Source organism: Thamnophis sirtalis, unplaced genomic scaffold (assembly GCF_051295495.1).
Source record: "Thamnophis sirtalis isolate CommonGarterSnake01/CBP01778 unplaced genomic scaffold, rThaSir2_p1.2 scaffold_6, whole genome shotgun sequence".
NCBI lineage: Eukaryota > Metazoa > Chordata > Lepidosauria > Squamata > Natricidae > Thamnophis > Thamnophis sirtalis.
The window spans coordinates 107,934,032-107,956,962 of record NW_028261386.1 but is presented as its reverse complement, the minus strand read 5'-3'; the positions used below and the strand labels follow the sequence as shown (position 1 = coordinate 107,956,962).

The following is a 22,931-nucleotide window of genomic DNA, read 5'->3' as shown; positions in this document are numbered from 1 at the left end:
CAATACAGCCAATGTTAATAAAGGAGAATATTTATAACTCAGGGTTAAAATTAGGGGTCCTTGGTGCTCTTTAATCTTTGTACTAGCACTGATGATGTTACATTTGGGTAATGAAATGTCTGCAAAAAAACAATCAGGCTCAAAGACATTACTCAATCTTGAAAAATGGGTAAGATTAAACATCTTCTATATAATGGCCATGTGTTAGCAATTGTTACTGTATTATTTTTCTAGTTGATTTTGCATTTAAAATGGCATAATACACTAGTATTGCTGTCTAAAAAAAAATCAACATTGGCCAACTTATGAAAAATGAAGGACTTGATAATACTCCCCAAACTTTGAATAAATCTAAAATCCCAGCTGGTATTTTTGGTCCCAGTTGAGGCAACACAATTTGAGGTATACACGATTATGTATGGTGCAGATGAAGTAGACAAGAAGCTATTTTCCCTTACCCCAAATTCTAGAACCAGAATTCACTCAAACTGAGTCCTGAAAGAATCAGAAGTTGTTTTTTAAAAAAAATATAAAGCATAATTTGGAATTTGCTACAGTGAGATGCGCTGACAATCTGCCTGGCTTGCCTCAAAAGATTGGACCAATTCATGGAAGTTCACGGGATTAATGGCCATTAGCTTTGGTAGCAGCATGGCTATGCTGAGGCTACCTACAGGAAGACTAATGGACTTTCTTGTGCAGTGGCTTGGCCACTGTGAAAATAGACTGCTGGACTAGATGGTTAGTTTGATCTAGAGGCACTGCTTATGTTTTTATGTACACTTCAAGTTCTTATCTCCTGTGCTCTTCTTTCTTGTTGGACCAGTAGCTTTCAACAAATATAGAATTTTTAAGTTATGAGGAGGAATATTTTAAATCAGTTACCATAACCTTTCAATTTGAGTGCTTGTCTGTCAATACCTGGGATTATCAACACTAGACCTTTCTAGAATAACAGAATTTTATTATGTGATAACCTCTTGAAAAATACAGTTCTATTGCCTAGATTCAAAATCTGAGATGAAAAACATGCTCATGATTCCCGTTATAAATTTCAAACTCTTCTGATACAAGTAATATTGTGATTTATAGGATTTCTAGATAGTTTTCCATGTTTCTGAGGTTAGTGTGATATGCTGGAACAAAGGAAAGGAGACTGATTGTTTGTATACATGTGAGTTTGAGTTTTTATATAGTCGTTGGTGCAATTATTGCCTTTGTTTCAGTTCACTGGAGTGGCATTAGTTTAAGAGTGCTTGGAAACTCTCCATTTCTTTTTGACGAGAAGACAAACTCCCCCCCCCCATATTTGAGCTTTAAGAAATAATTCCTTTCCCATAGCATTTCCACCGTTCTTAAAATATATACCGTAGTCCCCATCCATCAAGATACTGTAGCTGCCTTCTGTGATATTTAAATAATGTAACATTTTTATGCTACATAAATTGCAACATTTAAAGTGATTGATGCACTTTTTGAATTCTAAATAGTAATATTTTTGTCCTTTGTTGTACATCCAAAAGCATCAGTTTATGATAGAAAGGAAGAAAACGCCAAGTCTTCTTTCAGCTTCACAGGTTGTTCAATTATTTGTCACATAGGTAATTACTGTAAATCTGTAGGCCAAGTTTATGCATTGTAATTATGCACAAGTGAACCAAGGTTCTTTTGAAAAGATGGCCTGCTTGTTGCTCTTCTTCATGATAAAATCGCTTGCATAATTTATGATGACAAGATCTTAATAAGCAGGACGAAAAGTTCTATGCAAATGATGTTTTTGAAAAAAAATACAATTACAAGAAGTTGTTATCAAATGATGATTCATATCTGCCCCTATTCTCCCAAAGTAATAAGATGAACAGAACAAGTCAACATAAGTGAATCTGCATAACACACAATCTATGTGTACAATCTGCTGGTTCTAAACACTGTGAAGCGCCCCACTAGATTATCTGCTAGGAAAGAAAATGATTTTTATTTTAAAAGTTTCCTTTTTGAGAGTCTTCACATGATACCATCATAGTATGGTTTCACCATTTAATGGTGGTAAGAAGGCAAAAGTATGTCATTTTGTTGTCAGAGGTATATTGTCTTTAATTTTACTGTTTTCTTGAATTGTTCTGAAAATGGTGTGCAGATTTTTTTTGGGGTGTGTTGGGTGCTGATACATGATAGTAATTTGGTAGCCGAATATCATATCGAAATCCTTTCCCTTGGCTCACTCTGTCGTTCAATGCATAGAGTTTATCAGCAATATCATTTCCAATCAGGATTGAAAACAGACGTGAGATGAATCGGTGTTTTGCAAAGAGTAAATATAGTTTTTTTCTCCTCCATGCCACATAATGACAATCTGTTTCAGCCGTAAGGGTTACCTGAAAGACATATTCCCGAATATGGGGAAGGGAAAAAAGAGAAATTGATATTTTTATCATTGTGTTTAAAAAAAAACCAAATTAAAAACAAAACAAAAATAAAGACAATTCCTTTTCTTTTCTTTTCTTTTCTTGTCTTATCAATTAAAATTGCAAAATAGTTTATTTCTGATTTTCATTCTAACTCTTCTCCATTTATAGCATTCTTTGCTACAAACATATTTCTCTTACTGGATATGTTATCCAAGTGCAAAAGCTACCTATCTTTATTGTATTTCTTTTTCAAAGACAAGTTTATCCAGAAGAGGTATAACCTTAATTCGGGCATGCTATTAAAAGAACAGTACTTCTGGTAAACACAGAATTCATGCTGAATTTTGCAGACAGCTCTTCTCCTCAAATGGGCCATTAAAATGAAGGTTTATTGTGTTTGTTCTACTTACACTGCTACCAGAGGACAAGCCACTGACATAAGGAGCTAAAAATCCAAAACATGAAAGCAAAAGAGAAAGGGGAAGGAAATGCAAGCAAGGAAGAAAGAAAAGACACATGCAATTTTTCCCGTTTCATATACATGGATTTAGTTATTTGATCCAGCATTATAGAAATTCCTTATGATCATATACAGAAAATTATTAGCAAAATACTCCCTAGGTACTGAAAAAAATTGTTTAGATTTTTATTCCATGCTTTGTTTTTTCCATTGGTAAATGTTTTAAATTTTCCTTGGCTCCCTTACTTTTCCCTCATGTCCAATAACAAGTGCTGTCAGTGGACATTTCCCACCCTAGGCAGAATGGCATGGAACTAAGGCCGGGTGCCAAAGTCTTCACAGACCAAGTTGTTTTTTGAGTTTGAATCTAAAGGAACATTCTGAGGAAGCTCTTCACTCAAGCATATGGTGCAACAATGGCAGATGGGGTCACACTTAAGCAGCAAAAAGGAGCACTTGGTTCAGGTGGAAGACTAATTTTTACATATACATCTTGTTATATATCACTTCCTTTACCATATCAAGAAAAAATATACACAAAAGAAAATTAAGCAATAAAAAATCAGCAGCTAAACTTATAAAAACAATCATTTTAATCCCCCCCAAAGGATGCCTGTATGGAGTACTGTAGAGCTATGTGGTTTATGAAAGAATATATTCAAACTCATCCAGACAAAACCAAGGTGAATGGACTGAAGTAGAAAATATTATTACAGTAAGCATCTGAAGAAGGAAACTCTAAAGAGTAGGCACCACTCAAGAAAAGGCCCCCTTCCTTGAAATTCCTGAATGATCATCAACATGTTCTGATATACCCAATAAGGTTTCCCCTTATAGTCTTATCCTATTCCCAAATAAGTATTAGGAAAAGTGGTCTGCCAGTTAACTTAAACACCATCTTAGATGGCTTCATTATACCTGTTAAATGGCATTGGAGCAAAATGTTATTGTTGCATGACACAACATAGCTGTTAGGAAAGAGAGGCATGATCACTCATTTTAAATTTCTGCAAACATTCCTACAAATAGGAATGAAACCATGAAAAAACTTCACCGTTTCATTTTTGAATTAGGCATTGCTATTCAAATCAGGGCCAGACTGATAAAGCGGTTCCAGCTGACCTTCACCATCTTCTTGCTCCTGATGTTCATGAGATGTGCCTGCCCTGGTCTTTTGCAAGTAAACAATGTGAACTCATCTTCCCCAGGTTTTGTGAGGGGTATAGGACAACTCACCATGGCCAACTTGCTGCAGGACAATGCGTGCAGGTTAACACAATGCAATAAATGTTATCCACCGCTTTCTTCAACATTATTTCCATTGACAAAATGTAGAAGAAACAGTGGAATGGAATGCATGGAATTGCACAGAGTTGACCATAGTGAGTTGTCCCATTCCATTTGTGAGAAAGCTGTAACATGTAACATTGGTAAGAAAGCCTTTGTGGCCAGCAAATGCTTGACAAAAGGTCAGGCCAGACATGTTTGGTTAGCAACAGAAGCAATGAGATGGCAAATGTCAGCTAGTGTGACATGTAAGGCAGGGCCAAAAGGGCGTAGATGGGGAGGGTGGTAAATAGGGGTGGAGTTGAAGCACCCCTGTAGTACTAAGTATGAGTAGGCTAACAAGCACTCAATTTTGATCACGTGCCTGCAAGGGCATTTCAGTGTCCATAACTTTGGACACTGGTCCTAAGTCCTTTTGTTCAGTGCTGTTGAACTTCAAAAGATTGCTAAACAAATGGTCCTAACTTAAAGCAGCCCTAATACTAGAAAACTGGTTTTTCTGGCACTGCAAGTCACTCTAGATTCGGAATATTCCATTAATTAGAAAACTATGAGTTCCGTTGTCAGCATTAGCTGCTAATTCAAGTGGCAAGTAGAAAAGAAAATGTGTGGAAAAGCCAACCTAGAAAGTGTTTCTTTTTCAAAATTACTGAACTAATATTTTGCTTAAACTTTCACATACTTTACTCTGCTGGCATTTTCATTAATTATCCTAGTATTTGGCTCCTTCTTCAAAAAAAAAAGTGATGTCAATACAAATTCTTAGAGCTAGGTCTTAATCCTAAATTGGGTATTTCCTGGAGTATCTGTCGTTCAGTTCTAGAAAAGGAGAGTTTTATCTGATAGAGTCACAGAAGTTCCCTACCTGAAAAATGCCATCTTCTGTGGGTCTTAGTGAATCCCATTCAGGTGAATCCAGAAATTGAAGAGGGAAAATATAATGCAGAAATTCCCCATCCACCGTCACGCTAACTCTAATAAAACAGATCAATTTGTGTTAATAAGTGCCAGCAAAGGAAAAGAAAAATGATGCCTAGGTTTATGTACAGGAGTGAAGAATGTTTAAATTTTGAGTAATTTATGCCATGTCAGTGGCATTAAAGATTTTGTCTTATATTGGGGGACCATCATTTTTATGCTTAATATCTACATGCATTTAGAAATAAAATACATTTATTTATAGTCTTTCAATTCATACTTTCAGTTCATACTAGGAAAAACATATGGAGAGCACCAATTTCTGATGCAACCCCCAACCCCGGAAAACAATACCAAGTCACATCTTCTTAATATTTTTGAATGTCCTTGGAAATTATCCAGTAAGCCAGGGGTCTTCAAAAGTTTTAAACAGGGGGCCAATTTGCGGTCCCTCAGATTGTTGGGGCGGGCGGACTGGGTGGGTGGGGATGGCTAGGTGGTCATATGACTGGCTGGGCATGGCTAGGTGGTCATGTAACGGTGGGTGTGGCTGGGTGGTCATGTGATTGGGTGGGTGTGACCAATTTAGTAGTCCATTAAAGAATACACACAAATGAAATTAATTTGTTATACTCCTGGGGGTGGAAAGCAGGAATGTGGTTGCCTTCGGGGGAAGAGTGAACGTCTCCCTCCCTCTCTGGAGACTGGGGAGACCAAAAACGGGCCCATTTTTGGCTTCCAGAACCACTCTGCCACCCAAAAATGAGCTCATTTTTGGTCTCCTGAGGCCTCTGCACATCCCGTTTTTGGCCTTCTCGCTCTTCAGAAGGTGGTGGGGGAAATGAGTAGGTGAGGCAATGTTGATGGGGCAGCCTTGTGGTTCCTTATGGATTAATGGCTTCTGCGGGTTGTAGTTTGAGGATCCCTGCACTAAGTATTCAAGAAAAGCACAAACTCAGGGAGAAATCAATAACAGCAAAGGTACAAAACAGAAATCATGGCAAAAGAAAAATTACACAGTTTCAAAGACATTCATTTTGTGAGATAAGCCTGGCTTGTCGCTGCAGTGCCAGAAAGATAAAAATGCCATAGAGGAACAATCAAAATGGCTAGAAGCTGTCAAGGATTTTCTATCCATTATGTAGACTCACAGAATTTCTGAGAATAAGAAATGGGAAATTACAATAATTCAAATTCAGATAGAGTAATCTTGTTGAGGGTTTATAGATATCATCCTAAATAAAATCAATGTTTGGTGACCAGATTACCTGTACATTGGAAATAAGTTAAGTTCCTTCTGTTAAACTTGTGGAACTGTTAAATGTTTCCCACCACTATTGGAAACAGATGGCTGGACTATGGATATTTCACAACTGCTCCCAGATCCTGTTTATTCATACACGCACTCTGTAAAATAGAGTTGTACCCCATCAAACTCAAATCTGTTTTGAAAATTAAAGATCTTTACTGTCTCTGTCCATACATAAATCACACTTATTCTGGTATAGGCAGGGTAGGGGTACATTGTAAGCCTTCAGGGTTTATGACATATAAACTAACCTGACCTTAATATTCTCATGTTTACCACTTTGATACAAAAAGTGTGAAGTTGGGGACATCATTTGCACTAGGTGCCATGTTTCAGGGTCTTATTTTCTTTTGACCCCTGAAATAAGGGCTTGGCCTTATTTTCGGGGAGGTCTTATTATGTTTGAGGTGCAAGAGGTGGTGAGCATGGTTCACCTCATGGCTGTGTTGCAATATTTTTGGGGAGGGCTTATTTTGGGGGGAGGGCTTATTTTAGCGCATGAGCTCAAAAGCCCGGTTGGGCTTATTATCCGGTAAGGTCTTATTTTCGGGAAAACAGGGTGTATGACCTAAATTATGTACACTTTTCACTATACCAAACATTTTTTTCCATTTTAATGATGTAATTTGGAAAGGTGAGTGTGGCTGTTTTTTAACCAGAGCCATGGTTAGGGAATTCAGAATTTTTTTAAAAAACTTGCAGATGTATTTCAGGTCTATTGGTCTATCTTATATTCTACTTTGTCTCTTTTATGAACCAATTAAAAAAATATTAATCAATTATTTGAAAAGATTCAATACTCAGCTAATCCAAAGATGATCCCCACTCTGATTTTGGTACAAAACAAGGGCACATGAATATAACTTTTACATTCAACCTGTAATTTCTCCAACGTTGCAGAACATGGATGAAAGAAAGAAATGAAATTGGGATAAATGAAATGTTGCTGCAGTAACTGATTTGACAATGTAGCACTCTTTAATGAAATTTAGGAGATTAAAATGAATACAGCCCTCACGTGAAACATACAGAATATGTTTCAAGAATAAGGGCTGGTCTTAAAGTTTCAGATATATTTTGAGAAGAAATCCATTTTTTTTGTTTTGAGAATTATTCAAATTAAACAAAAGTTGTAACACAACACAAACAGCAGAAATAGGGGCTGGCAGGGCAGATATAACAATTTTAAAAGGGATTAGCCAGTAAAAAATGATAAACACTGAATATGCAACATTCTAAGTCCTAGGAAACCTATCTAAAGTTTGGACCTTCAGTTTTTTGTTTTCAGTATCCTTAAACTTTTCCAATGCTAAAGGAAAAAGGAGTTTTTCTCAAGAAGATAAATCCTGCCACAATTAATGCTTTCTCACATATCCATGGTCTGATTTGTTTTAAACCACTACAGTAGCTTGTTGACCTAGGAATGTTGTTTACACTTAGTATTAAATTGTCAAAACATTAAACACACTCCGTTCATTTTAAACAGGTTCAAACAATGCCAAGGAGGCCAAAGATCTGGTATTCTTCAAGCTTTTGTTTCTAAAGAAAGAAGGAGAGATAAATATAATACAAACCTTCCTGACAAAAGTAAGGAGAGCTTGTCAATTGGAGTTTTGCCTTGCATGGCATAGCAATGTTCCTTCTCTAATGTAATAACTTCTCCACCACAGCAAAGGACAATATTTCTAAAAACAGGCAAGGAGATCCCCAAAGGCTGGAACAAAGCATTGTAAAGCTCCTGAAATTCTTTGTCAAAAGCAACACTCCGTATTTGGTAGGTTACATAAATAAACTGTACGAAGCAGATCACAAACAGGATAAAATTCCATGAGAAAATATCAGCTGCACAGACATCCAGCCATGACCACACAGATGAGCAGAGAAAGCCCAGCCCCAGCAGAAAGAAAATATAGAGCAGGCCAAAAAAGCCACTTCCGCCCATAAAGCCAACCACAAACAAAATGCTAGATAAATGATAGATCGATCCTTCGGTTTCTGACTTCCAGTTCATGCAGATTGGGTGTGAAAATACCAAGCTGTCCCAAAAGCTTGAGTTGTCTTCCATGGCTGCAATATCAAATTAATCACTGTCTCTGTAGTTTTGCATTTTCTGTCCTGAAGAGCTGCTATAAACATTCAGGCACCAGGGTAGTTTGTCTCTTTAGAAACCATACTCTTCCACATTGATTCTTGTTACTTTCACATCTTCTTCGTCTAGGGAAAAAAAAGAGGAGGGTGAGAGAAGTACATCACAAAGATGCAGGGAAGGGGCGGGGGGAGAGAGACAATACCAACAACATATTTGCATTCTTAAAGGTATTTTCCTAATATTTTCACAAAGTTGCAGGATCTACTTTTCAGAACAACTGAATGTTGATTTGTTGGTCATGACAGGAATTGACCTTTAAAAAGCCTTTTAAAAAACAAGCTTACATCATATTCTTATGCATGCCAGTGGTGTGTGTGAGGTAATTTAAGGTGGTCCTCGGCATCTTCATATCCGGTCACATGGGTGGCAAGCCACTCCCACAAAGGAGGCCACACCCACAGAGTAGATTCGAACAATTTTTGAAACCTACCACTGGCTTGTCACCTCAGCCAGAGATCATGGACTAAGAGAAGAAGACTGGCTCAAAGTCACCTGAATGGCTTTCATGCCTAAGTACGACTAGAACTGTCACTCTCCTGGTTTCTAGCCTGGTGTCTTAACCACTAGACCAGGGTGTCAAATTCAAGGCCCAGGGGCCGACTCTGACCTGGGGGGGTGCTTAGATCTGGCCCGTGGGGCCATCCTGGAAATAGCAAATGCCTGCAGTGCCTCTGGCAGCAAAAACAGGGCTCAGGAGGGCCGCAGGTAGCCCCTCCTGAATTCTGTTTTTTCTGGCAGAGGGTTACAGGAAACTGTTGCAGCTGAAAACTGAGCTCAGGAGTCCATTTTCACTGGCAAAGTACTCAGGCCAACAAGGTGCCCCTGACACAAGTGGTGTCGAGCTGGCCATGCCCACCCTGGCCCCCTAAGGTCAAACACAACCCAGCACAACACAACACAGCACTAGACAAAACTCTCAAATGCTTGCATAAAGTGAAACATTTAAATCCAGGTTTTTAATATTCACAAGAATGTTTCTTGTGTGCAGTTTTCTATTCAGAACCACCCTGATAATAGAAAAAGGGATAGACTCTATTTTTCCCCTAATGTTCACCTCCTTCTAGAGCTACAGCACCATATCCCCTACTGTTCCAATTATCTAAAAAGATTTTGAAGAGCATAGAAGATTGCAAGGAAAAGAGGTACTGATAAGTCCTGTGGCATCTCACCACCGATAATCTTTCATTAAGATCAGGGCCTCTTATTTACCAAAATAACATCTCTGTTCTAGGTGACCATTTGTAGATATAACTTCCTATTTTCAAGGACTAAGCAAATTCAATTTTAATAGCAATTTAATTCATATTTAGATTATTATAGTTCATGCTTCTAATATTTTCACAGTTCTGCCCTAAATACGATTACCCATAAGTAAGGCGTGTCAAGCTGAATCACTCTTTCAAATGAACAGTCATGGATGTTGATATAAATGCAAAGTGTTCAGAATGTAGTACTATATCTAAATTAATTATGCAGATTGCTGTTATATAGTTTTATGCTTACATTCCTCTAACTGAATAGAAAAACATTTTTTGAAACTGAGTAGAATTTCAAGTAGCTTATGATATTGCAATTTAACATTCAAAATTACATATAACTGCCATATTATAAATAATCTAATGAGTCCATCAGTTTTTAAATAAACTTATCATTCCTGAATCTCAGCTTTATGTTATGTCTGATAGCAATAGCAGTTAGACTTATATACCGCTTCATAGAGCTTTCAGCCCTCTCTAAGCGGTTTACAGAGTCAGCATATCACCCCCACACTCTGGGTCCTCATTTCACCCACCTCGGAAGGATGGAAGGCTGAGTCAACCTTGAGCCGGTGAGATTAGAACCGCTGAACTGCAGATAACAGTCAGCTGAAGTGGCCTGCAGTACTGCACCCTAACCACTGCGCCACCTCGGCTCTTGTCTGATGATCCCTATACATATATATCGATATAATTTAGAATGAACCACTCAAATTTTCCTCCACATGTCATGCGGATCTTGATTAGAGACAAGTTCAATACTAGATATCTGAGTTTCTTCAAAATATTACGATCAGAAAATACAATTTTGAACTATAATGAAAACAGAGACCAGAAATAACAAAAGAGCAGAGCATGTTTTCTTCTTCACAAGAACTAGACAAGCCACTGAGGTCTTTACTTTTATTTCTAATCCATCAAAACCAGTATTTTATACAAAGAAGTACAATTTCTAGCTCTCAATGACAAGAGCTGAGTTAGAAAAGTCTACAGGATATGGAACTAAAAAGTGGAGTGAGAGTATTTGGCAAAGTGCTTCCCAAGACATCTCATCAATCAGTAACCATGTGGTTAGGAAACATTCTAGAATATTTTAGGTAGGAAAAGTATGCCGAGTATGGCTTCTGGAATAGTTTATAACTCCATAATAGGAATGCCACTCTGAGTCATGTGACCAGAAGGAAGGTAGTTAGAATGTAGTGGGGAGCAACATTCTAAGCCATTGCCCACTCTGTCTTTCACTGAGATAAACAGGGTTTTTTAAAAATGTTTTTCTCCAATGCCCCTAGAATGATTTTATCCTAACTCTTAAAATCTGACCCATTTTAAAACTCATTTTCCATTTATTGGCTTCTGCCGTACCAAATTTGGTCTTCTTGTGCCAAATTTTGGGAAAGTTATCCCGCTGATAGATTCTTCTTAGTTTTTTATATAATGTAAATAAAAAGAGGTCAGTTTTCTAACTTTCTGCATATATTATTTATCTAGCCAAGGATAGAATTATGCATTTGTGAAACTCTGATAATCAGATTCTCAACCAGATTGACAGTAGAGTAGAGGAACTCAGCTTGATTTTTATTGAGTGCTAATCATTCTTGCATTCTTATGTATAATAGAGCTTTGTTATGTGAGAATAAAATGTAAAATAATGAAATACATCAAACTGAAAAGGTTAGTACATAATGAGATAAATTAAACTAGCTTTTAAAACTTCTCTGTTATATAAATGAAATGAGATAAAATCAGCTGGGACAAATCTCTCCAAGGTAACTTTCAAGTCAAAACAATAATTGAGTACTATAGAGCACTGCAAATGAACAATTCATACACATACACCATTTGAAATGTTTATCTGGTTCTTTCAGGATTATTTCCTAGAAATAATTGTTGAATTGCCAGGTTTTATCCTTGTGCTACGAAAAAGGCAACAACCCACTAGCTTATCATTGTATCTCAATTCTGACAGTAAAAAAGTTGTACGCAAAATGACACAGGACACAGTAGGGAAGAAAATTTCCAATTTGCTTTTGGAACAATTACCATTTTAAATGCCCCAGAATGAGAGCAGATCTGTATGTCTCTTATTTTTTGCATTAAAAAAAAACTTTTAGCTAATGCACATCATTGGTACTCCATGAGGCTTACGGTATTTTCTGACAGCTAATCATGCCAATATGGCCATCCAAATGCTGAGAGGTTTCAGCACTTCAGAGATGTTATCACTAGAGTTCATAGAAACAGACATTCAAAGAACATGGAAAATGTCAAATTCACATTTCTCAGGTGATGGGCTCAAATTCTATTAGTGGTTTCTCAAAGCAATAGTTAAAAGTAGGATTTGAGAAAGCATCCCTGTGCAGTATAAATCCCTGTACAATAATGAAGTTTACTCCCATCTGATTGTGCATGTCAGTTCAATTGACAGGATGTGTTATCAGTGTAGGTTTTTAAAAACACTTTTTCTCATTTCTTTTCACTTTTATTCGTATTATTCCTTGACAAAATATCTTCACTGTGAATCTCATTATGAATAAAATCTTTCTCTTGGACATATTTAGAGCCGTTTTTTTTTTTTTAGTAAATAATGACACAGAAGCAGGTAGAAATGCTGTATCAAATAAAAAAATAAGATTTGTAGTATTAACACAACACACAAAAAGAAAAATAATATCATTTTAAAGGGCGAATATAAAAAGAAAATCTATCAACATTGTTTCAGTTATCCAATAGAATATTATAAAATATACCTAACAAAAATTTGCCCAACCATCCAAGAACAGACAAACAACGTATAACCCTCAAGTCCTTCTTTCATAACATTCAGAACTCTCTCTGACCCATAATTACTGAAAAATTAGGCCATGTTGTCCTGCCATTTTGAAGTAGGTAATAAATAGAAATATAAACCCTAAAATAGGATTTAAAAACAAAGATGAACCTCAAACTTCCCCCAAAATCCCAACCCAACTCACACTAAGGACCACAACTTCCCAAAATGCCAAGTTACTATGTTAAGTATATCCCTGGCTTGACTATGAAAAGTTGCTACCTCTGCTTTAGAATAAGAAATACAACTGCAGTTATTACTGCAGCACCATTAAGAATCCTTTTTGAGGAAGATGGACAGTTCAGAAATGTGAAGTATAATAAATAAAAATATAAATAAAGAAATAATCAGACTGTTACATCTCCATGTCAGAGCCCTGTCTTGTCATGGTCAAATGAGGAACCCTCATGCAGTGGATTCTATCTATCTATCTATCTATCTATCTATCTATCTATCTATCTATCTATCTATCTATCTATCTATCTATCTATCATCTATCTATCTATCTATCTACCTACCTACCTACCTACCTACCTACCTACCTACCTACCTACCTACCTACCAGGGGTGGGTTCCTGCCAGTTCTAGCCGCTTCTATAGAAGAGGTTCCACAAATCTACAGTGCCTTTTAGAAACGGTTCCAGCTCCCTCCCCCGCCTGTCCGCACATCATTAAGATGAAGAGGGAGAGGAGCAATTCTGGGAGTTGAAGTCCACAAGTCTTAAAGCTGTCAAATTTGAACACTCCTAGGATTTTTTTCTAAAGGGTTAGGGATGCAAAGGTCTTGTAACTTGACAGTTTTAAGACTTGCGTGCTTCAAATGCCAGAGTTTCTGAGCCAACATTTTGGTTGCTAAGCAAGAGCATTGTTAAGCGAGTTTCACCATATTTTACAAGTTGGCCACGCCCATCCAGTCACATGGCTGGCAAACCACTCCCACCAGTCACATGGCCGGCAAGTCACTCCAACACCTACAGAAGAGGTTCTAAAAATTTTTGAAACCCACCACTGCTACCAACCTACCTATCATCTTCTCCACCTACCTACTTACCTACCTACCTATAGCACCAAATACAACAGAAAAGGGAGATTATTTTGATGGAACAATATCCCACTAAAAACATGCAAAATCCATCTTAACCTGGAAAAAGTCATGGTTAAAAAAGAGATTATTAGAATTTTTGAAGGAAGGCTGTTCCAGAGGTCTGATACCAAAACAGAGAAGTCACATATCCTGTGTTTAATGTAAGAAACTCGGACTCTGTCTCATATTGCAGCAGAGGTAGAAACATCAGGAGAAAGATCATCCTCTAAAGAACAAGACCCCCATGGTACTAGTGTAGTCTGTGTAGCAGAGATGGAGAATTTAAGTACAGAAGAAAAGCTATATTGCATCAGACCAGAGTCTAGTCAGTTCCCTCATATCTTTCCTACAATTGCTGACCAGGTGTCTTGGAATGACACAAGCAGGACAGTTCTTAGGTATGGCTTGGCCATCTCATATCTGGACTACAACAGTGTGTTTTAAATAGAACAGCCTTTGAAGAAACCTTGGAAGTGTCTCCTGATCCATAATATAATATCATAAGCTGTTACCGCTACCACGGATGTACTATGGTATGCCAATATAGTATCTTTGGAAGAAACTGCAACCATTAAATAAACAAATATATAGCCAATGCTATGAAAGGAAGTTGAGGTACAATATATTAATCTAGTAGAAATATATAGTAATCAATACTGGAATGTAGGTGAAATTGATTTTCAATGGATATTTAAAGATAAGCAGAACATTTGACCTAGACTTTATTGTTGCTTCTCAATTTAGGAAAATCTCCAAGTACTCTTTTTTCTTAAAGAGATGTTCCATAGCTTATGCAAGACTTAGGCAAACCTTACTTCATACAAATGTTTCCATAAGCCATATTAAAAACTTGCAAGGCGGGTAAAACTTTGCATTAAGCACAGAATACAAGGAAATACAGAGAATGGATACATGCTTTAAAATGTGTATGTAAGAGGGGTGGCATTTCCCACAGGTCGTCCTCTTACTTATACTAAACCATTGATACTGTGCAGATATCTGTGCATTTATCTCATATTTTTCAATGTTATTTTACACTTATTTTTATTCCAAATGGGAGGGTAGTAATTCCAATTTCTGCAAAAATCAGATTATTCAAAGATTTCTAGAAAGGAACAGTTATTTAACTGTTTAACTGTGCAAAGTCTCTATTCTGTGAACAAGTGGAACAAAAATATCTGCTTATGGAATTATAAATATTTTGTCTCCTGGTCAGTTTCTAATGCATATACACTTTACTTAACAATTTCCTTTTCAGGGTCTTTGCTGCATCTAGAAAGATCCCATCATGAAGAACCAGTGTAGAAAAGTTTAACTGGAATCCCAATCTATACTGTAGCAGAACATAATGTGAAGGAGGACATTACAGGACTGTAAATTTAACATAATCTGGATGTAAAATATATTACTTACTATGTTACTTATTGGCATTAGGAAGTCAAACTATGCCTTTGAGGAAAAATACAGTATAATGCTTTGTAATACCAAAAGGAAATATTTAAAAGGCAGATTTAGTTGGTGGGCTGGTTTAACCCTACTAGCAGATGGGAAAAGATGAAAATCCACATTTATGAAGTGTCTTCTTCTCGCCCAATCTGGATTCTAATGCTAAATTGTATACAGAAAAAAACCAGCATTTGACAGGAATTGAAAGAGTCAGTAAGTCATATTCATTCCACAGACCTATTTAAACTCCTGTATTTATCATAGCAACTGTCAGATCTGGCCTTCATATTAGCCAGGTTAGTGCATAGTTTTAATATTTATTATTTATTAAATCCCTACCTTCCTTCTTTTGTTGCAGGCAGATAAGGCAGCTAGCAATTAGTTAACCCTTGTTTCTCCATACATATACATGCATAAACACAAACCTATGTAACAAACTAAAATTATTAGTGAAAGTTAAATGAGATGATAGCACCAAGGAGACCTCAGCTAATCTTAGAAAAACCTAAGCAAGGTCATAACTAGATAGTGTTTGGCTAGGTTTCTAGAAATGATTTTTCCAAATCAGATGTAAGTGTGGATGAAAGAGGCCTATTTGGAGCTGGATCCATTCAGAAAATAGAACCCCACAAAATGGCGTGTTACAGACAGAAATGAACCATCCAGGGTTCCAAGATCCGTGAACTGACTATGCATAGTTACTGGTATAAGTCAAAATTGGCTAAATTCTGCCCTCTTTTGAAGCAAGGCTAATTTACACAGTCCTGCATCTAATTGTCATATGCAAATAACCAGGAGCATTCATTGAATTCATTGAATATTATTGCTACAATAATATAATATACTAGAATCTAGTCACCTAATGGTTAAAGGTCAACTGGCACTAGATAAGGGTCAACAGAATTTATGGGAGACGGCTGGACGTGGGTCTCTTGTGGCAGTGCAAGGATTCCAAAGTGATGACATGTTTAACCCTGGCTTCCAGCTCAGCATGTCCTTCTAAATTAATGTAAGAAAGAACAGGGATGAAAATAACATGAGTTACGGGGCTTATGTTATTTTTATGTGTGCCTTAGACTCAGTGTTGAATCCTTGTAGTTTTCTTGGCAACTGGCTTACCATTGCCTTCTTCTTATGGCTCAAAATGAATGACAGGTCGATGGTCACCCTGTTGGCTTTGTGCTACATGGTCTCCCAATTTCTAGCCAGGCACCTTAACCATTACACCAGTTTGTATTTCACAAGGCTTATCAGTTTTCCCATATGATCTATTCCTGGGTGATCAAATTTTACACATTTTTATCGATTATTGTGAAATGCTTGGATGAAGATCTACTAGGAAATCTCACGGCTAGATCAGGAAATGAAAAAAGCATCCCAGGAGGCAATGACAAATCACTTCCATAATACTGCCAAGAAAACTCCATTTATTAATATATCAGTGGGATCTGCATGAAGCTCTGCTAAACATTCAGTAATCAAAAATATGCAAAAAAAAAATGGAAGATCCAAAAGGGAAGAAATATGTTTTCAGAGAACTGTACGTGTCCTCAAAATCCAGTGTCAAGGCAGAAAGATTTCATTGCAAAGACAATTAAATCGCTAAAGATGATATTATCCTCTTTACCTCCCAATTCTAGACTGCTGGACCGAAAGGCCAGGTGAATTGCATTGGTGAAATCAACTCCACTAAGTCTATTCCATCAAAATATCAACAATACTACCTTGTAGGCCCTCTCATTTTTAATTGATCATGGATGGAAACAAACTTATTAAAGACTGACTTGGTATTTAAACATAGAAGATAGCACCCTTCCAGTTTTTATGCAAGTTACCTCATATCTAATGAGCATATTGTTAAGAACAAAGGGATTTCAGATTTTAAGCTGGTTCTAAAATTCAATACTTACAAGAGTTATTGCATAAGAATGAGTGATACAATTATCAAAGAACAGTTCATTTTAAAAAATGTCTCTCGCGGAAAATTGTCTAAATTCTGTTTCTTAACTTTGCCAATTATGTCTCCCTCTTTCTTTAAACCTGGAGTCTTAACAGTGATAACTCTGAAATTTGTAAAGAGAAAAGTAAACGAAATAGTAAAATAAAGATTTTAGACCAAAATATTACTAAACAGAAACTTTAAAGCACATAGAAAGAGACAATGGGATGTGATTTTCCTTTGAACAGAATAAAAGGAGATGATTCTGTGTTAACTCAAATATTAATAACATGTTTATGAATTTGAACTACGTTTTCCCTACAAGGTAAAGATATCTTCTGGTGAAGCTCCTCCACTGGTGACTGGTTTTCTTGAAAATACCCAAGAAGCTTGCTGCCATTGCCTTTTTCTGGCATGGTGTTACAGTTTCTTAGTAAGCCAATACTAAGAATTTCCGGAAATTCTTGGTGGTCTCCCATCCAAAAACAAAATAAAACAAAAACACACCACATATATACATACGCACATACACATACTGTATGTATGTATATGCATAAACATGCACACACTCATTGACTTTTCAATATGGGTCAAGGCCAGCTAATCTATATATAAATAAAAGGATCTTTTAGTAAACTATTAAAATTCTGTTTATAAGCTACCCTGTGCATTAAAAAATAACAACCAGCCACTAAGATGCACTCGTTTTTTCGGTTTCATGCCACAGTTCCGTTTCTTTCCTTGTACCCCCAAGCCTCTTCCTATCTCTCTCAACAGACGGAAGGAACCGCGAGCAATTTCCTACTACCCCAATCTCATTCCTGCGCCTTGGCAGCAGAGAACCGGGGAATTTGGTGCAAGGGCTATTCCGAGCGGTTTTTCTAAGTGGAGCGAAGAAAGAACGAATAGGCGGCGGAGAAAAGATGTGGCAACCGTGAGGCACATCGACCCCCCCGCCCCTCCCCTTCGGTCCCACCTGAACCAAGCCTGTCAGCTCCCCCCCCCCCCACCGTGAAATACATCACATCGAGCCGTCGGGCTTTATCCTTGCAAAGTTTAGAAGAGCCTCGCGCTTCCTCTGAAGCACGAAGCTGAGCAGGGTCCCCGGAGAGAGAAAAGGGGCAACTCAGCAGTGACGGCGTGCCCAAGTTAATTCTGCACGACAGCCCCGAAAAGCAAGAAGAGCCGCTTAGCTTCTTCCCCCCACCCACCCCGCTCCTCTTACCTTCTCCAGTCTCCCTTGCGCGAAGTTTGCCAGCCGAATACCGGGGAGGCGCTGTAGCTTCCCCGCCGAAGCTTTTCCTAAAAATAGGGAGCAAGGCAACTACGGCGGCGTCAGCTTCGAGGTCAACGGCGCGGCATAAGCGGAGGGGAGAAAGGCGACCCCCAGCGCGCAGGCGCCCCCTAGCAACTCTGGCCGCCGCTGCCCTCAAGGCCGCAAAGTTGGGCGGTTCTGAGCCCGGGGGGTTCGAGCCCCTGCAAAGCTGTGACTGAGGCACAGTCCCAGCGGGGACAGCGAACCCGCCGCTGAAACGTTTGCCGCTTCGCTGCCCCGGCTTTTAAGCTCAGAATATTTGCGTTTGCGGCAGGTATGCCTTGCAGCCGCACAGCCCCTTTCGCGCCTGTGTCTAGCGCCCCCGAATTACATTTAATCCAGCAGCTGCTCCTGCTCATTATTGTGGAAACGAAATGGCTGCAAAGTCAAGAGGGAGGAGGTTGCGGCCGCTGGGATTTAGCTGTGCTTGGAAAGGTCCGGGGATTCCCTTGGACTTCCCTTGGAGTCTTTTCACTCGAAGCCTCGGAAGATATTTTCGGGACCGGCTTCTGCTTTGGGAATGTATGTGAAAAACGCGGGGCGAGAATAACTTTAGTGCAGAATGCTGCTGTGTTTATTGCCGCGTTTTAGTTCCTTGCTGCGCGCAGTCAGGCATACTTGGAGCAGCGTATGAACTTCGCTAAATTAAATAAATATTTCTTCCTAACTGAAAGTTAAACTTTTCTCTTTTTCTCTCTTTGCTCCTCAAGTTCCCATTCACTTTACACGTATAATTACCTTCTAGTAGACATTTTTGTATTTTGCTTTTGAAAAGTATTTTTACTTCACAAACACCCCCCCCCCAATGGTTTGGGAACGCCAACGTTCATGTAAAATGAAAATATTATTTAAGGCAACAGTGTGGATTATTGACATCTACATCATCCTTTGTAATGGTACTTTTTATTCTTGAAAAATATACAGAATAGGCTCAGGTGTTCGGCTGTTAAGTCTCTGTAGATCTTTTACAAAGACATTTTGAAAAAGCTTTCAGTTTATTCTATCAGCTAAGGAAAGATTTTTTCAACCAGTTTGAAGTACTCATAGAAGGGGATTTCAGAGACTGAAGCATCTTAGCAATTTTTAAACAGAAAGAAAAGGCTCTTCTGGATAAAATCAAAGAGAATATCTAGCACAGCATCTTATTTCCCTTAAGACGGGCTTTTGTTATATACCAATGTAAAACTGATCAAATACACCTTAGCTTACTGCGATGTAAGAATCCAACATGTTAACAACTCACACTAACAAGCACACACAGACAATTGAATTGAATGAAGCATTGTTAACTGTGGGCTAGCCTGTTGTGTGAATGAAGCACACTGGCCAATCAGATGCCTTTGGAAAACCTGCAGGCAGCACATGAAAGCAATAGCCTTTTCATTCTGTTATTCAGCAGCATCTGGCATTCGGAAAGAAATTCATGTTATAGGAAAAAAAACTTGTTTTCTACCTAGATTTCTTTCAGTTGGTTTCATGAACAATGCAGAATTCCAGAATTCTAAGAGAGAAAGAGAAAGAGAAAAGATTCCCACTATCTATTGTTTCTGAAGTCAGAAGTTTTCTAAACTTCTTCCAAGGTTCATTTAAAAATGTTCCAGAAACTAGAAACCTTCAAATATTTTGGCCTGCTTTTTTCAAAGGGGGATTTCATTCCTCCATGACTCTAGTTTTTGTTTTCTGTTTTCTAGCCTTTTGAGATATTGTGGCCAGACAGTACTGCAAGTACGTATAGTTGGAGTCCAGTTTTGCAAACCCCTTAGGAAAGAAACAGAAGAAATAGTGAATTGAAGACAGATAAAAGTGGAACTGATAACCCTGTTGTAATTAAGAGTCAGCAAGTAAACAGACTCTTCATAATTCCTTACTGAACAAAGAGAGGAATTGAGATTACCCATAAGTGGTCCACACAATTGCTCCTTGCAAGGATGCTGCAAGAAAGCAGTCCCCAGCAGGCTTACAGCTCTGAGGAATTAAGGAATAACCATCCTTTTGCCCAACCTTGCATTCAACACCTTCCAAAAGGTTTACATACAGTTGAGTTAAAGCCATAATTGAGCCTGGCAATTATTATAGCCATAAGTTATGACAGATACAAAGTGGGTCACTACATGACCAAACTTGATTTGATGACTTTTTTGTGGAGGATGTTAAGTGAATGCAACGGTTGTTAAGCAAACCCATTGTTCACTATGGGCAGTTTTTCCCCCAGAAACTAGAAATAAAAACAGGTTTCTGGCAAAACCATAATAAATTGTAGTTATGTGACCAGAGAGCATTGTTGGATTCAAATATTTTATTAGTTTATCAAAATGCAAATACAGAAATAAAAAGAAAAATGAAGATAATTGGAAAATAAGGGAGGAAAAGGGGAAGAGAATAGTAGGGTAAAGGAGAAAAAGAAAAGCATTGACTTCTGATTCCTTTTGGTGCAGTAGAACAGGGTAGTAACATAAAACCTCAACTTTTTACTTTTATATGCTAATATATACTAGCCATTTCTATAACAACAAACCTATCAGCAAAACCCAAAATGAAAGTGTTATTTTTTCCCATCTCAATCACAAAGTCCAGAAATGATTTCCAAGTAGAAACAAAAGTCAATTTAGCCATCTCTGCTAAATCTATCAACTTTTATAGCTGTTCTTCTATTGTGGGAATCAAAGTAGCTTTCCATTTTTATGAATAAATTAATCTTGTTGCTCTCAATATATATATAACATAAACATTCCAATTTTTTTCAAGTTCTTTATTTATTAATACTAAAAGAAAATTCTTTGGTTTTATCTTTATATGTACTTTAAGAATCTTGTGTATTGAGATGTGAATCCTACTCCAATATTTCTCTGCTCTTGTCATATGTCCACCATAAATGGTAAAAAGCTCCTTCTTTACATTTACATGTCCAACATTCATTTGAAACAGCGTTATACATTCTTGATGGTTTGGCCAGTGTTAAATACCAATGGTATATCATCTTATAAAAGTTTTGTTTTAAATTATAATTTAATGTGAATGTTGGACCTTTTGTCCGTATAGTCTCCCAGTGTTCAGGGAATACATTATACCCAAAGTTATTTGCTGACCATGGGGCATTGCAAACAGCTGTAAATGTGGGCTAGTTGCTGAAAGCCCAAAATGTGAATGTGTGATAAGTAGTTTTTGCAGGGGAGGGGTGTCTCATAACTTCAATTGGTCATTAAGTAACTGATGATAAGTCAAGAAGTATCTGTACTTCCTTTTCTAATCACTTTTGGAAATTGTTAACTGCTTTTCAGCTATTAGAAGCATTTAGATTCACAGATTTTACAGAGCTGGGAATAAAAGTGTTTCCTACAAACCTTAGTGAAAATTTTAAATACAATTTTAAGAACAGAGGATATATAAATAAAGAAAAAGAGAGATCTGGATAACATTCCTATATTGGATATACAAAAGAAACTTGTTAAAGCTTGGAAGAATTTTGTAAGAAGAGACAAAAGTGAAAAGAAATCAAGCTCCAGGTTTTGATAAAGGTTAAAAAAGGCATGTTATCACCTCTAGCAACCCTTAATGAACATTTGCTGATCAGAACTGAATGACAAGGCTTTAAGGATCTGTTTATAGGCAAATTATATTTCTTTTTCTTTTCTTTACTATATTCTTATTTTTTTTCTTTCTGCTTTTCTTTCTAGCTTTTCTATACTTTCTACTTTTCTTTTTTTCTTCTTTTTTTAGTTTGCATTAGTTTTTTTATTGTAATACTTGGTAAAATTGCTATAAAATGAGAATATTTTCACTGAAATAATAGCTATTTTTTTAAAGGTTTCAATTTCAATCTGCTTGATAACAGTACTTTAGAAGTTGTCTTTCAGTATGAATGTAAAATGCAGTTAATACATACAAGTACCCTCATTAATGCCTTTGAGAGGCTGTGTTAATTAGTGATTCTGGAAAGTGCTATATTCTGTGTTGCTTTTTTTAAATTCATATGGAAGTTTTCTTCTCCATATCCTCAATTTCAGGCAATGGAATTATTAAAAGCTTTTCATTTGCATCGAGTTGCACAAGAGCAGTAAGTACTTGAGTCAAAGATTCATTATTGATAACTGAAATTGTAGCATCTATCTGTGTGCTTTCTACACTTTTCTATACTTGGTTGGAATGTATGAATATGGCACCATTGCTGCAAATGTTAATGACATTATTTCAATATATACCCATTTCAACGGACTTCCCAAATTTATTTGTAAACAACCATAGGTAGCATTGGCATTGTTACATTTAATTTAATGATGTGAAAATAGGGACACAACCCATTTAAAAAACCAACTAGAATTCTTATGTTGCTAATAAAGGATACAATTGATTAATATCAAACAATGAATGTATTTGAAGTTGCTTTGTAATGAATTGCTTTTAGACAAAGAGCCATTATGTTTCTGATTAATTTTCTCCTTTGCTTTCTTTCGGAGAGACAAGATAAAAATGTTTTCATTGGAAGAACCCAACAGACAGCCTTACTGAATTATGTTATAATAAAGCAGCCCATAC

The 22,931-nt window shown here is 37.2% G+C and overlaps 1 protein-coding gene across 1 annotated transcript; it reads right to left on the bottom strand.

The window, feature by feature from the left end:
* Positions 1-943: 943 nt before the first annotated feature.
* Positions 944-18,475, bottom strand: POPDC3 (popeye domain cAMP effector 3). Its single transcript, XM_087718709.1, is given in 5 exon segments — positions 944-2,149; positions 2,151-2,375; positions 5,021-5,129; positions 7,957-8,596; positions 18,309-18,475. Coding segments are annotated over 4 exon segments (909 nt in total). The 5' UTR covers positions 8,448-8,596; positions 18,309-18,475; the 3' UTR covers positions 944-2,065.
* Between the last annotated feature and the right edge of the window lie 4,456 nt (positions 18,476-22,931).